General features: G+C 32.0%; 1 protein-coding gene across 1 annotated transcript; it reads left to right on the forward strand.

Annotated features, from left to right (window-relative positions):
• Positions 1-6,583: 6,583 nt before the first annotated feature.
• On the forward strand, positions 6,584-11,407 carry LOC114179799 (triose phosphate/phosphate translocator, chloroplastic). Its single transcript, XM_028066258.1, has 12 exons — positions 6,584-6,943; positions 7,029-7,100; positions 7,192-7,257; positions 8,259-8,337; positions 8,591-8,711; positions 8,809-8,904; positions 9,417-9,529; positions 9,668-9,745; positions 9,865-9,981; positions 10,361-10,460; positions 10,587-10,687; positions 11,072-11,407. Exons 1-12 carry the CDS (start codon positions 6,687-6,689, stop codon positions 11,087-11,089), a joined length of 1,218 nt encoding a protein of 405 aa, XP_027922059.1. The 5' UTR covers positions 6,584-6,686; the 3' UTR covers positions 11,090-11,407.
• The last annotated feature ends 5,309 nt before the right edge of the window (positions 11,408-16,716 follow it).

Here is a 16,716-nt window from a genome sequence, read left to right on the forward strand (position 1 = left end):
ATTATTAGTATTATTTGAGTAATCATTTTCTAATATTCTTAGAGAGAAAATTATTATTATTTCTTTTTTGACTACTCATCTGTATTCATTTCTAAAATTAAAAATAATATAGAGCTGAAGACTGAAAGCACATTTTATGAACTAATATGTTTCTTATGATTATAATTAAATCAATTTCAACTAAGCCTAAAAGTATATGTGTATAATTGTTCTACTCCTATTGGTTACAATAAATGAAATTATTGATAAATGAAATTCTTTCTCATTGAATTTTTTTTGTGTGATATCTATAGTTAATGTTTTTGTTGTTATATTAATTTATGCTTTAATATTGCCTATTCTTACCATTGATAAAGATGTTATATATCATGTTATATATTGAGAAATTTTGGTTAGAGACCATTCAAATCATAAAATTTTGAGGTACAAAATTAATTAAATAGAGAAGTGATGATACATATCTTTATAAATGAGTGTTTTTGTGTGAAACTCATGGTATTATTCATTAAGTAACATCTTTATATAGTGTATGATGTTAATATAATGGTGCAGTGAAAGAAAGAAAGAAAAAAAAATGCTTTTATATGGTAAATGTTATTCTACAAGTTCTATCTTGTGTAACATTATATTAGTGAAAATTTATATTTTGCTTACCATATTTTGAACACAAAAGATTGAGATAAAATTTTTTATGAGTTATGAAAGAAAAAAGAACTACATTTAAAATATTTCAAAGTGTGGGGGTGTCTTGCAATGGTTAATATACCTGTTAATAAAAAAATCTTGGTTATATATTATAAAGTGAATGAATATATACCTCATTGTTTTGCCATCTAGTGTAATATTATTTTTTTGTTTTTTCTAGTTATGACAATATGCCCAATTTCTTGAGATTATTGAATGATATATATTAATATGAATTGAATATTGATTCTGGTAGCACAATATCAACTATTGGTTATGGTTATGTTTTAACCTTGGATGAAGGTGTACTATCATGGAAATATGTTAAAAAGTTGTTGTTGTTCTATCATGATCTACTATGCAAACATAAATTATTCCATTTGTTCAAAGCATCTTGACAATTAAATTGTTATATTTGAAGTTTCTAGTAAAAATGTTAATGAATAATTGACATATAATGATGAGAGACAAATGTATTAGAAACTTAATTACTCATGGTTATCTCTCTTAACTTTGTCAGGTCAAAAAGAAATATTGCAGATCTGTTTATCAAAAGGTTGATGCATCAACAACAAGTATTTGAGTCGTCGAGGGGAATGAGACTATAGCCCATAAATTAGTTACAACAATGGACACCCATCTCCACATGAATGGCGATCCGATGGAATGGAGTTCAATGAGTAACAACGAAGTTGTTGTTGACTAAAGTACACCAAATAATTTGATTAAATTTTATATCTCATTCCTATGGCGAGATGTACTATAAATTGTGACAGTAATAAGGTTGAGGTATGTGCATTATTATGCTTATTTTATAAAATACCTCTTAATAAACCTAATGACAATTATTGTAGGGGTGTGAGTCACAAACCACCCTTTGAGGGTTTACCTAGTGAGTGTGATGGTGGGGCCGTCATTGTGAGACATGGGCAAGTCTCTAAGTGAAACTCATGAAACAAGATACATGTACAAGGCCGTAACGTGCACCCACTGATTAGAACCTATAATGAACATTGATATTATATGTGTTATTTACTAAAACCCGGTCACAGGGGATGTAGTTCAAGACAATCAAGTCTCTGCATTTTCTCGGGTGGAAGTTTATAAGTACTAGGTGTAAGGGTCAGACCCGGAAGGTTCCTTACACTGAACTATAATATTTTGTTTTAAAAGATAATATATTTTTGTTTTATTTTACTTTTTAAATTATGTGGGGGATTGTTAGAAATATTTTAATATAATTTAACAAATAAATAATGAAAATAAAAAACTTACTGTTACTCATGTGTTTATAAACCTTTAATTTATGGATTAATGTGTTTTATGGCTAACAGTTATATTCTTATTACACTTTACTCCTTTGTCTCCTTTTGCTACCTATAAATACCACCTAGGTGCATGGGGAAGAAAACAACAAAAACAATAAACAATAGAGTTTCCTAAAAAGTGTTCTTCTTTTCTTCTCTATATTATCTTTAAGACAGTGGTGTTCATAAGGTTCGGAGATCCTTCGCTCCACTCGATCGATCTGACAAGTTGTTGTATCTTGGGAGAGAAACACATATGATTGTGTACTGTGTATTTGTTTAGCCCTGTGCAGTATGGGCGTTTTCTCTCTAAGGATAGCGCTATGTGTGCCTCAACCCAGGCTATTTCTACTCCTTACCTTTTATCTTTTATTTATTATTGTTATTATAATTGTTGATCTCTGATTAATATTCATTGTTTTATATATTGTCTTAGTATTATTATTGATTTAATAATTATTATTATATTATTTCATATTTATATTATTATTAGTATTATTTGAGTAATCATTTTCTAACACTACCAAGAACATTTGTGCAAACAAAAGTGTATTTACCTCATACACTAGTGTGGGGGATAAAAAAGAATACACTGCAAAAAAAAATGATATTTAGTGGGGTTATTTTACAGAGGTTATAAATTTGTCCATTCCTATGGTGTGTGTGTGTGTGTGAAAGTGTTAAATATTGTATTATTGAGAGGTTAAACTTTGTAATTAAAATTCTATGTGGTGTATGAATTTTAGTCTAACAAAGTTTTAATGCTTTTCATATCCCCTACAAATGGTGTATGATTTACAGCATGCACTTAATGAAATTACCTATATGAGTGTCCAAAGGTGTCTCTTGCATGAGATTCTGGCAAGATCTCTAGAGCACTCATGAATATCAGGCACACACATGGCCTAGTAAGAGCAACATGGTGATAACAACAAGAATTGTGGGGGTGTATTGTGATTGATAAACCGCCAACACACATTAAGTGTCTTTGGTCCTTATAGTTTGCTATACCAACTATATTTGTGTTAAGTTTCTCAATCTAAGATTGATTCATATAACATGTTGTGCCGACTCTGATGCATTACATCTTATATATGAGACATAGGATTTTTTTCATCTCTTTCTATATCTCTAGATGATGATTTTTGAAATGTGGGGAATTGTATAAAAACATTGTTTCAAACAAATATGAGTATTGGAAAATCAATTTAAATCTCAAAGAAAGATAAGAGACGAGTGTGAGATGCTCTCCTTCATTTTTGACAATGACTCCACTAGGAGTATGACTGTTGTGTGCTTGTTTCGCAAGTCATGGGAGACTTCATTCAGAACAACTCATGGTTGGTTCCTCCTCCTTTGGTGGCTCTCTGTGGATCATGGTGTGCATCTTGGATTTGTTGTTGATTTTTTTCAGCGAGCCATGGTTATTTGACCCATCATAAACTCATCCATACCTATAAATAGGTGCTTATGTGCCTCTTTGAAAACACATTTTTCAAGCCTTTCTCTCCACTTCTCTTCTCTCATTCTTTTTTCCTCTTTTTCTTTCTTCTCTTAAAATCTCGGGTTATTTACTCGTTAAAAGTTTATCTTGATAATATATAGGTTCCTCGAAAATAATCGAAAAGTTATTGTTGTATTATGGAAAACTGACACAACACACCGCAATAAGTCATTAAGATCAAGAAATACACAAAGTGCACTTTAGTCACATTTTTGATCAACTTCTACAACATTTTAAGGCCACTTTAGATGAAAATAAAGAATGAAATCAAACAAGGAAAAAAAATCTATAACAATATATAAAGGGGATTCTCCTTTTTGTGTCCACTTTTCAAAATACCAATTTTACCCCTTTAAATATAATAATTTATTAAATTTTTAAAAATTGACCGTTACTTTTACAATTTTTTTATAAAATCAGATGTTTCTATTTCTTCTCTTCTTCTTTATTTATCTATAACAATATATAAAGGGGATTCCCCTTTTTGTGTCCACTTTTCAAAATACCGATTTTACCCCTTTAAATATAATAATTTATTAAATTTTTAAAAATTGACCGTTACTTTTACAATTTTTTTATAAAATCAGATGTTTCTATTTATTCTCTTCTTCTTTATTTTCTATAACAATATATAAAGGGAATTTCCCTTTTTGTGTCCACTTTTCAAACTATCGATTTTATCCCTTTAAATATAATAATTTATTAAATTTTTAAAAATTAACCGTTACTTTTACAATTTTTTATAAAATCAGATGTTTCTATTTCTTCTCTTCTTCTTTATTTATCAATGGTTATTCTTTTATCTGTTCTGATATATTTCACTTTATTTCACGCATATTTAAAAAATGTATACACACAGACAATAACGCTTATTGCGCCTGTGTTACGTTAGTCAAAGAGAACGAAAATCCAAATGGTACGATAAAAATGTGAAATTTAACCTATATATACGAATATTTGATAGTCATTATCTTTAACTTATTTTTTATCTTTAACTTATTTTTTAAAATAAATGCAGTTAACATTTATTAATATTATAAATAATTTGAATTTTTTTATTGAATTAAATGTATTTCTGGTCCCTTAACTTTTAAAAAAATTGAAATTACTTTATTTTTTAAAATATTAACTAATCTAATCTTTTGACTTGTTTAAAAAATAAGTGAATTTAATCTTTAAAACGTTAACATGTTAAAATTTTGTTAAGTTATATAAAAAGGGCATTCCAGCATGAATGATGACCTTACATTTGTCAATTAAAATTATTTTTTTAAAATAAATTAAATTAAACAAAAATTAAAACTTTAATTTGGTCAAATTCATCTTCTTCTGTGAAACAAAAAGTCATCTAGAGTTTCACTTTTCCCTCTTCTGGTCACTCAACTCCGTCACGTCTTCCACCGAACCAAAGCCATCGCCGGTGACGTCAGCCGTCACCGGAAACTTTGTCACCGCTGCACACACTTCCATTTCTTTCATTTTTCTTCCTAAAACGAGTGAGAGCATTCCTCCATGACCAGAACCACTAGCAATGACGCTGACGCCACCGGAGTGCTCGCTGACACTGTCACTGGATGTTCCAACGGGAGTGGTCAGTGCTGCCGGAACCGCTCCTTCCCTAAACGCTTTCTCAACCACTCGAAATTCCAAGACCGATTTGGCAACCCTACCCTCGTTCCTCACCGTGCTGCTCGGAACTGCCATGGGAGGCGTCATCAGCGACACTGACCTCAACTAAAAGCGTTGTCAATACCCTTCCCCTCTGTTCGAAATCAAGATCAGGCCTAGTAGCCACTCCGCCACCACTATTGGTGCTCCGTTCGAAATCCATATTCATCTGCGGCATCGCTGTCGGCGATTGTTTCTCGTCCCTCCTCTGTTTCTGATTTGTGTTGTTGATTGATCTGTGTTGGTCAGGATGGTGGTGAACGTGATGAAGAAATATATGGAGATGGTGGTGTGTAATATGAGAGGTGCAGTGGTGATGGAATCCTCTTTCGGAGATGATAGAGCGTGGAGGTTATGGGTTCTGTTATATGGAGATGACGAGTGTTATTGTTGTGTTGATCAATCCTATGTACAATGAATAGGGAGATTAATCTAGTGGAGAGAGGTTTTGTTGGTGGAAGAAGATGGTGTATATTTTACATGGAGAAAATATATGAACAAATTGAATGTTAAACATATATTCTGCACATTCTCTAACATAATTAAAGTTTTTATTTTTTTAATTTAATTTATTCAAAAAAAAAACTTTAATTAACATATATATAATGACCATGGTGAAATGTCTTTAGACAACTTTAACAACATTTTATTGCCAATACATTTCAAAAACTAAATATACTCATTAATGAAATTGAAAAATTAAATTAATTTCAAAATTTAAATAAAAATTAATTTCAATTTTCTCTAAAAAATCAATACACAGTATTTCATTTTTAGAATGCGTTCTTCACTTGTGGCTATATCTTCACATGATTTAACACCAACTTTGATTTCCAAACCGTCAAAATCTAATGCCATATCTCTCTCACACACAAACAGGCATGTCATTTCAATCAAGTTATGCTCACAACAATTGCTCATCATAAAACTTTTAATAACATTTATATATATTAAAAAGGCTTGCATCACAGAAGAAAAGGGAAAATCATGAGATTCTGGCCTTTTGTATTCATTTATTTTTGATTTAAAGTTTTGGAGAGAGAATGAGGGATTCCGTGACGTGAATTACAGTAACAACCAATGGCAATTGAATAACCTCCGTCACAGCTTTACACAAGGCGAAGAAGAAAGAGAATGTGATAAGGCCTGACCTTGATATCAAGAAAAACAATCACACACACTCTCCCTCTTTCACCACCAATCATCCCTTACACCCTATACAAAAATCTCTTCCTAACAGATAAGGGGGTCCCACTTATCCACTCCCCTATCCCTCACCCCACCAAACCACCCTGCTTCCTCACCATCTCCCACCCTCCTTTCCATCACTCCACCCACTAACGCTCATCACACAATCAAGCGCATCGCATGCATTGACGCCGCGAAGCACCTGATCATAGCCCTTCGTTAACAAAACCAGACGGTTAACGAGAGCCACAGGTACTCTCACCACAACAATATCGAATACACACACTCTCTTCTTCTTTCTTTCTCGCCATTCCCTCTTCCTCGTTCTGGTTCAGATGGAGTCGCGAGTGCTGTCACGCGCCGGAGTCTTCTCCTCCCTCGCTCACCTCCGCAAGCCGCCGCGGGAGGCCGTTGGCGGTGCCTCCTTCGTCACAGTGAAGACCGTGGGGTCCCTCGCCGACGGCGGGAATCTGATTTGGGGGAGGCAGCTGCGTCCGGAGCTCTGCTCGCCGGCTCTGAAAAAGGAGACCGTCCTCCTCCGGCCTTGCCTTGCCGCCGCCTCCTCGCCCGCCGAGGGTGGTGATTCCGCCGGGTGAGGTCCGTTTCATCCGTTCTGACCCGGCCAACTCGGCCACGTCACTCTCCTAACTAATGCCGTTCAATTTTTTTCATTACAGGGAAAAGGTTGCTCCCGCGGGATTCTTTGGCAAGTACCCCGCTCTTGTCACCGGGTTTTTCTTCTTCACGTGGTACGTCACGTGACTCTGTTCTTGTTACATGCCATCAATCTTTGAATCTTGAGTGGCTTCCGCTTACGTCGCCTTCGTTTTCCTGATTTAGGTACTTCTTGAACGTGATTTTCAACATCCTCAACAAGAAGATCTACAACTATTTCCCCTACCCGTAGTAAGTGTTCAGAAACTCTCTGTCTTGCACTTTGTCTGGTGTCGGCTCGTTGATCAGTGAAATAATATGCGCAAACATTGTCTTGCCTTTGTTAAAGTCGATTATTATTGAGTTAAGGTCAACTTAAGGAATATCGTGATAATTGATTTCGTATTTCTTGATTATTATATTTTGTAATAAAATGACACTCTGTTAGTGTCTACGAAATGAGTTAGAACGGACTGCGCTGAATGATGTATACAGATTCTCTCTGATTTTAAATCTATATCAAGAATAGAGCAAAACATTGTATTAGACTAAGAGTTAATATATTTTAATTGAGCAAATAACCAATATGGAGACCTTGTCAATTTTCTTCTTAAATTATGGAAAAAACAATTCTTATTTACTTTTTGAATGCCCCAAAAATGCAATAGTTAAATAGTTTTGTGGAATATTTTGTCATTAAATTGTAATTTTAAGGCCTGGTTTAACATTAAATTAGTAATATTTTGTTATAAAGATATAGTATTTAGTGACCAATTTGTATATGTTTTATATAGTCAGACACTAAATCATTTTTTTTTCATTTTTTAAAGAATAAATTGACGATAACTCACTCTCATGGACTTGGTTTTGCTTTTGAATTTGTCCAATTCAGTAATGAGTTTATATACTCTATTAATCAGATTTGTTTGTATGATTTTTAAAAAAAATTATTAAATCTCAATAATCTTGTATGTTAACTTTTGACAAGGAAATAAATCTTTAATCTGTCTGTTTAAGTTATACCCTTCATTAATAATTTACTAATTTAAACGTGAGCCACGTTTTGAATTTTATGATTAAACTTTTATCCTGCATTTATTATGTATCAGTGTATCATAAACAGAAAAAAGTCAAAGGTTATTATAAATAGAAATTCTTCCAGATTTTCTTTTGTTCCACATCAGTTTTTAATTTCATCTTTTCTTTTGTCCACCATCAGCATTTTTATTTTGATTAGCTATGCTTTTATGCAGCTTCGTATCCGTCATCCATTTATTCGTGGGTGTGGTGTACTGTTTGTTGAGCTGGACCGTGGGCCTTCCTAAGCGTGCTGTAAGTCAAGTTCAATATCGCGCCGCCCAGAATACATAAACAAAAAAAAAAATCTAACTCCTAAGTGCTATTCCACGTTATTTTCTGGATTGACCCTGTTAGTCTATTTATCAACGTATTACAAAATGTTCATTGATTCTAATTACATCTTGTGACATTAATTTTAGTTTCATGATGAATATTTTACATAGAATACTATTGCTGTATATAAATAGTACTGTACTGAATACTAATAAGGCTGTTGTTTCTGTAGCCTATAGACTCCAACCTGCTGAAGTTGCTCATTCCGGTGGCTGTGTGCCATGCATTAGGCCACGTCACCAGCAATGTCTCATTTGCTGCAGTTGCTGTTTCTTTCACTCATACCATTAAAGGTGATAAAAGTTTATCTTATACATCAAACAAGAGGTGCTTGAAATTGTTTAACTGTGTCTACTTTCTAATAACAACATTGATAAACTTTTGTTTCAGCTCTTGAACCATTCTTCAATGCTGCTGCTTCACAGTTCATCCTTGGCCAATCCATTCCCATCACTTTGTGGCTGTCTCTGGCTCCCGTTGTTATTGGTAAAACCTCTTTTCTTCCTTAAACTGAGATAAGATTCACAGTTTCCACTAACCAGCTATTTCAATAGGAAAAATTTTCACAACAAATTTTCTACCCTTCGTCTCTCTAATACACACTCTTTCCAATAGGATATAATCCATAGGGTTCCTGTTAAATATGTGGATCTTATCTCATTATCCATTTTAAATATGAGATTATGTTGAAATGAGTAGCACTCTTCTTTCGTTAATGCATGGACATTTTCTGAACGGTCAAAAGGTAAACATTCAGTTATTTTAGGGAATGGTTTTCTTTTTTAACTTCTTAAGAGAGCTTTGAAGTTATTCTCTGAAAATTAACCTCAGTCACACATGGACTATTATTTTCTTTGTTAACTCTAAACTTAGATTTTAAACCTAAAAGATTATGAACAGATGATACAAAAATACAAGTATTATTTGAACATATGCAGATAAATATTTAGTGAACGGAGAACTGTTTAACATAATTTTTTATGTCATGTACTGTGCAGGTGTGTCCATGGCATCTTTGACCGAGCTCTCTTTCAACTGGGTTGGCTTCATAAGTGCTATGATTTCAAACATTTCCTTCACCTACCGGAGCATCTATTCAAAGAAAGCCATGGTTATCTCCTATGCTATCCATGTTAATTATTTGTTTACTAAGTAGATATACACGTCCAAATTACTTATATCAGTTACATGTGCTCCTATTTTACTAACTATTGTTCTTTCATATTATTGTTAAATAACTCTTGTGCAGACTGATATGGATAGTACCAATGTCTATGCCTACATTTCCATCATTGCTCTAATTGTCTGCATACCGCCTGCAGTAATTGTGAGTGAAACCTGTTTTAATTCACTTGAGAACTCAATTTTTATTGTAGTATTTATGTAATACGTTGCATGTTTTCTATTTTGCATAGTATCCAGATTAATCATTATTTGATATCTCAGGTGGAAGGCCCTGCACTGTTGAAGCACGGCTTCAATGATGCTATTGCTAAAGTAGGTTTGGTCAAGTTCGTCTCAGATCTCTTCTGGGTTGGGATGTTTTACCATCTCTACAACCAGGTAAATCCTTCTTTTTCGATGCATTAGTCTAAATTTTGGGTGAAACATTACCTTGAAATTGAGATATTAACGAAAAAACTATGAAAAACGTTACATTGAATACTAGGATTTTTTAACAGAACGATTTTTCATTTAATAATTTTTATTTTAAACTCCATAGAGCCTTATGAGCATTTTCTGTACTAAAATGTTGCTTCAATTAATTCATTTTGGCTTATTCTGCTAGTAAATTCTTTTGGTGAAACACAATATCTTGAATTATTACATTTATTTATTTATGCCTAATGATCTTAGAAGAGATGTAAAAGGCGATGGAGGAATAATCTGTAGAATAGTTATTTCAATACTCAACTATCTTATCTACATTTTTGGTCATCAGGTGGCTACCAACACTCTGGAGAGAGTGGCTCCTCTCACTCATGCAGTTGGGAACGTACTGAAACGTGTATTTGTGATTGGATTCTCAATTATAGTCTTCGGTAAATATCGTTATCTTCCTTGTTAAAGTTTAACCTTCACGAGTTTTTGTTTGTTCCTTGCTATTGAAGAAAAACTCAGCTTCCTGGGAGTCTAAACATTTCTGTATGGCTAATTGCTGTACACAGGTAACAAGATTAGCACCCAAACTGGTATAGGAACAGCCATTGCAATTGCTGGAGTGGCTCTCTACTCTCTCATCAAAGCCAGGATTGAGGAAGAGAAACGAGTGAGTCCCTTTTCAATTTTTTTGTACCTCATTAAATTGGTTGAAACTTGGAAAGTTATTCTTCATATGCAAGGTTAACCACTTTCTTCATAGACGCCTTATAAGTCTTCAAGTTAGGTTCACTTTAGGGATGAGAATGTGGGTAGACCCGTAATTTCATTATCAATTTGAAAATTCTTAGTGAGTCCATATTACATTCTTCCTTTTCACTCACTCATTGATTACACTTTATTAGAAACTACAAAACCATGAGTAGAAGTTTGTTCAATACAGCAAAACCTATACAATTTTTGCGATTTCCTAATAATTTCAACTGAGAACAAAGAATGTCTTTGAAAGTGTTAAAATGTAATTGACACAATATTTCTCTTGGTTTCTTGTCAGCAAGCGAAAGCAGCATAAGAAGTGGTCAACCTGGAGGAGGTCTTGCACTGTAAATCACGCCAAATTTCCTTCAAAATAATTGAGTGACCGGTTCAGTATTGTACTATCCTTGTGATAGCGCGCTTTTATTTTTCCTTCTTCCTTTTTGTTAAATATTTTCTTTTTTCTTTTTCTCTCTTCATTCAGAAAACAATGTCTTGCTGCTGATTTGCAGTCTCGTCGTCTCGACTGAAAAATGATGTACCCTTGATTCCCATAAAGAGCTATTGAAACTATTTTGAAAGCTGAAAAACAGTAAGCAATCAAATACAGTTGGGTCAATGGTCATGATAAAAACTCTAGGCTTGAACGGGAGGTCATGTCAAATAATTTGATTTAGAGAATGAATTTGAGGGAATTATCATTCTGATTGCATTGATGGAATAAAATGGTGACCAAACTTTATATAAACAGATGTTACAATAAGAGAATTAACTAACAAAATGAATGGCAATTAGTGTAAGATTATCTTGATTGTGGTTGAAAGAATGCATGAGTAGGTAGATAGCTAAAGACCAACAATTACCAGAGGGGTTGTTTGGAGCTAACCATTTGAGCTTACTAAAGGAAATCACGAATATATTTAGACTAAGACGATAAGAGACCAGAAAATAATGAAGGGAACCGACATCCTCAACAAATTGACATTGCACTTGAGAGATAAGCTGAATCAGTATGTTACCACTGCTTATAAATGTTGGAAAAAGTAGTGGACCTCATAAAAGAAGTCACTTTTAAGATACTACAAAATCGTTTTAAGCCAAGAAAGCATTATGTGTCAAAGGTCACCGCCACCGAAAAAGTGGTGTCTAGTCAATTTGTTGTATAGGTTCATACGAGGAAAAAGCAAAACTAAAAAGAACTAAATAGTTGCTATCTTGTCAAAGCCTTGGCCTTTTTGTTTTATTCTAAATACTATCAACTAATATTTGTAGTGAGTAGCTTCCACTAAATGCATAATTAAAAGTATTTTTGGCGAACAAATTAACCTTCAAACAAAATACATATTTAATGTATTTCCTAAATGTATAACTATATTTACTCCAAAATATAAGTCATTTGTTGCATTTTGAGTAAATATAACAAAATATTTACCTAACATTTAATGTAATCCTTATCAACTAATTTTTATGTTGTTGAACCAAATTTTATAATGTCATCAACTTCTTACACACTAGTCAATATGTCAACTTCGTCTCATAATTTACTCCAAAATTGATCATCCATTGCAATTTTACCACACAATTTTATTACATTTAAAAGAAAACAATTACATTTCATAACAAATAATCTACAAGTGTAAAAAAAACTTCCACATTATATAATCCATAACACATACAACACGCTTCCAAATTAGTCGACCTATAACTGTTAAAATATATTTAGAATAACTTATTTTAGAAATCACAAATCCATTTCTAGATCAGGAGACCACAAAATGTCTAACAAATTATCCTATTCAAAATGGTTCAATTGACTTTTCAAATTATGCAAGACAAAAGTTATGAATCACCTTTGATAAGTACCTTGTAGACGAATTTACTAAAGAAAAATATTTAAAATACTCTTTTAGTCTCTATTTTTGTTATTTTTGTTCATTTTGATTTTGATTTTGATTTTGTGTTCAATTAGGTTATATTTTTTTGTCATTTTTTGTCAATTTAGTCATTTAAATAGTTAACGTTAGTGAACAGTGCATGTCACATGTTAACTCCGGGTGTTTTTTTTTTAATTCTTTAATTTTTTTTTATTTTTTCAATTTTTTTTAATTGATCACATGTCAATTCACCATGTGTCACGTGTCAATGTCAATGTCACGTATTAGTTTATGATTGTATTATTTTTTTTGTTCAATTTAGTTCTTGTATTTTTTTTTTTAATTCAGTCCATATATTTGTTATTTTTGTTCAATTTAATCCCAATTTTGATTAAAATGTAGCAATTTTGTCCCTTCCAAATAAAAACCAAATTTTATTTTTTACAAAATATTATATTAATATTTTTATTAAAATTGACATTTATATTAATTACTTTTGAAATTAAATTATATATTATTAAATTTAATTGTAAATTGAATATAATTGTTAGCTCGGCCCACATAAGTGCGGGCCCGCGAGTCGGCCTCTCTTTTTTAAAAAAAAAATTATGATAAAGCTTTCAATGTTCAACAAGTTGGGAAACTTTAACAAGTTCATAAAATTAAACAAAGACTTTGGAAAGTTAGATGATAAATTGATAATTCAACATTTTCATCATATTCATATTCGAACTTTGACATATACATTGTATTATTCAAATTTTAACACATTCAAAAATACATAATACTTGTCGTTTCCAATCATACAAGAATTTGAAACATTCATGTAGAAGTTCAGAAAGAAAATAGCTAATATACACAAGTGCAAATTTTTTGTTTTTTTATGTAGGCCGCGGGTCAGTCTGCACAGGCTGCGGGCTCAATGTCTTGACTCGTGCTACGTGTTTTTGGCAAGCCTACGAGCCAACCCATATTATTAGAATATAATTATTAAATATTTTAGAAAAATATATTAACAATTATGAAATTAACATTTAAATATAAAATATTTAATATTTTTATTGTGTTTTAGATATTAAAATCTAAAATGTTGTATACATTATTATACTTTTCTAAAATATTTTCACTATTTGAAATATTTTTAAATGTCAATTGTAAAAGTATTAGTACTTCATAATATAATTTTATTCTGAATTCTTAAAAGAAAATATTTAATAATTATAGTATAATAATATTTTAAATAATTATGTTCTATTTAACAATTGAATCTAACAATTATATTCAATTTATAACTAAATCTAATAATTTATAATTAAATTTAAAAAATAATTAATAAAAATGTCAATTTTAGAAAAAATATTAGTATAATATTTATAAAAAGTTAAATTTGGTCTCGATTTAAAATTGACAAAATTGTTTCGTTTTAACCTAAATTATGACTAAATTAAACAAAAATAATGAATACATAGACTAAATTGAACAAAAATAACAAATATATAGATTGAAATGAACAAAACGAAATAACATAACCAAAAAGTGACATGTGAGACTAACATCGACATGTGGCAACATGTTGGCTTGTCACGTGGACAATTTGTTTTAAAATAAAAATTACTAAAAAATAAAAAAAAGGAGCTGACATGTGTAATGCACTATTCACATATATTAATTATTTAAACATTGTTAACGAAAAATACCACTCATGTGCATTACATTTTGGCCTCCCCAACTTCCACGACACCATCATTTGCCTTCATACAAATCAACTCAACATCCAACATCTAATGCCATCATCCCTACCAACCTCCCTTTTATAGTTTACTTCCACGAGCATTAGGCATGCATCAACGCCTCATCCATTGCTTCTTTCAAGTTGTCATAGGAGACGTTCAAGGCCGACAAAGAGGTCGCCAACATCCTTGCCCCCTCCTAGTCAAAAACGTATGAGGACCAACAATAGAAGCCAAAAGAGTCTCAGGGTGGAGGACCCACAGATCAGTTGTCGCCTCGACCTTATTCTCTTTCTTCTTCCTAAAAAAAACATCGAAGATTTTTATGGCAGTGAAGAGTTCATGGCGATGGTTGCATGTAAAGAAGGAATAGCTAATTGACAAAGATTATGGTGATCAAAACATATACCACCACTACTATGCACGATTAGAATGACATCGATGTTGTGGCTTTATTACTTTAAGTGATTTGATACATCCCATGCACTCTTGAAATGGCTAATCTAATATACATTATCGGATCTTGGAGTCCATTTTGGATTGGACAATCCAGTAAGAATTTGTGATTTCAGGATTACATAATCTAGAATGCATTTTCAGATTCGGTACTGTATTTCAGATTGACCAATCCGGTAATCAAAATCGAGTATCCTATTGAACAATTCGGATTGCAGTACCATATTTGGAAATACATTTTAGATTACGTAATACAAAATTCACAAGAACTTATTGGATTGTCCAGTCAAAAATAAACTCCCAAATCCGGTAAAACATATTAGATTGACTAATCCAGGAATGTTTCTACTTCAAATTTTCGAAGTGATCACTCTAAAGGCATTGCTGGAAGGAAGAAGAGTACTATTCTAATTCTTCTTTATTTTAATAACTTTTCATAAGGGAAAAAACAAGATTTTAAAAGTTAAAGGGTGCAGGAAGAAAAAACGGGAGTGCAAAAATAAATGACCTATATTTGCATAACTTGTTCGAACATTTTGAACTCTAACAACATTTTTTTCTAATAGTCAAAAACCAAATCCGTCACCCAACTGTAAGTAACAACATTATAGTATCATAGTTATTATTAAAGAGAAAACGACAAAGTAATCATCATCAAAATTTGAGGTGATGCAAACAGAAATCGTAACGAAGAAAGACAAATTTCATTTAACTAAGGTTTTTCTTCCTGCATCCCTACTTTACTAACTACACCCTATAGTAATGTAAAAAATTAAAATATCATTTTTAACTGTACTACTGTACCGTAGAGATGTCAAAATGAGTTTTAACCCGTGAGTCAACCCGGCTCATCACGGGTTCGAGTCGGGTTGGGTACGGGTTTGAGCCGGGTTGGGTTGAAAAAAATTCAACTTTTTCAAAAGTGGGTTGAACTCAACCCAGCTCACTTAACCCACGGGTTAAACGGGTTCGAGCCGGGTTGAAGGTGAGTTGACCCACTTAACCCACCAACATTTTTTTACAATTTTTTTTTTAATTTTTTTAATAATTATTTACTATTCCTATTATATTTGTTCACAATTTCATATTTTTAAATGCTAGAATGTTGCTTAATTATATTTGAATAGTTTGAATGTTTAATTAATTTGATTATCAAAGTTATATATATGTTGATACTTTAATCTTTAACTATAATCTTTATAGTAAATTACTCAAGTAACCGTCTTATAAACAATTTTTTCTAAATTAGCATGAAAAAAATGTATAGTGTTTTTATTTATATTTTGTTGAATAGCATGACAAATATTTGAATGTATTGTCATCTCATGGGTTACTTAAAATTTATTTAAATATTTGAATAGTTAAAAAAAAAAAATTTAGGTGGGTTAGTGAGCCAACCCACTTAACCCACCAACCCGTGGTGGGTTGAGCCGGGTTACAAAATTTCTGCCTCACCAGAAAGTGAGCCGGGTTGAGTTCATTTATTTTCAACCCGGCTCGTGACCAGATTGACTCACTTTGACATGCTTTGACATGTCTACTGTACCGACATTGTCATTATTGCCTATGTTACGCCATCGTTGTTGAAGAGGAAGAAGAAGAGAGATGGGAAAAAACTCACTGCAGAACGTAGTTCACATGTTTTGGAAAGCTTGTTTTGAAAAACTAGTTCTTGAAGGTATCATATATGTTATGAAAAACTTGTTCTGAAAATTCTATTCTTGAAAGCTCATTCAAGAATGGATTTTATGCGTTTGGAAAGATTGTTTCAAAAATTCTACTTTGAAAATATTATTCTAGAAGTTATGTTTTAGAAATTTTGTTATGAAATTTATGTTCCAAAAGATTTCTAAAATAGGTATATTATTGTAATTTTAAAAGTT

The sequence above is a fragment of the Vigna unguiculata genome, chromosome 3 (genome assembly GCF_004118075.2).
Source record: "Vigna unguiculata cultivar IT97K-499-35 chromosome 3, ASM411807v1, whole genome shotgun sequence".
Classification (NCBI taxonomy): domain Eukaryota; kingdom Viridiplantae; phylum Streptophyta; class Magnoliopsida; order Fabales; family Fabaceae; genus Vigna; species Vigna unguiculata.

Bases quoted from the DNA above. Each gene is read 5' to 3' on its own strand.
- LOC114179799 (XM_028066258.1), top strand. From the start codon at position 6,687: ATGGAGTCGCGAGTGCTGTCACGCGCCGGAGTCTTCTCCTCCCTCGCT. The intron at 8,338-8,590 runs GTAAGTCAAGTT...TTGTTTCTGTAG, and splicing joins TGGGCCTTCCTAAGCGTGCT to CCTATAGACTCCAACCTGCT. The intron at 9,530-9,667 runs GTTATCTCCTAT...ACTCTTGTGCAG, and splicing joins TCTATTCAAAGAAAGCCATG to ACTGATATGGATAGTACCAA.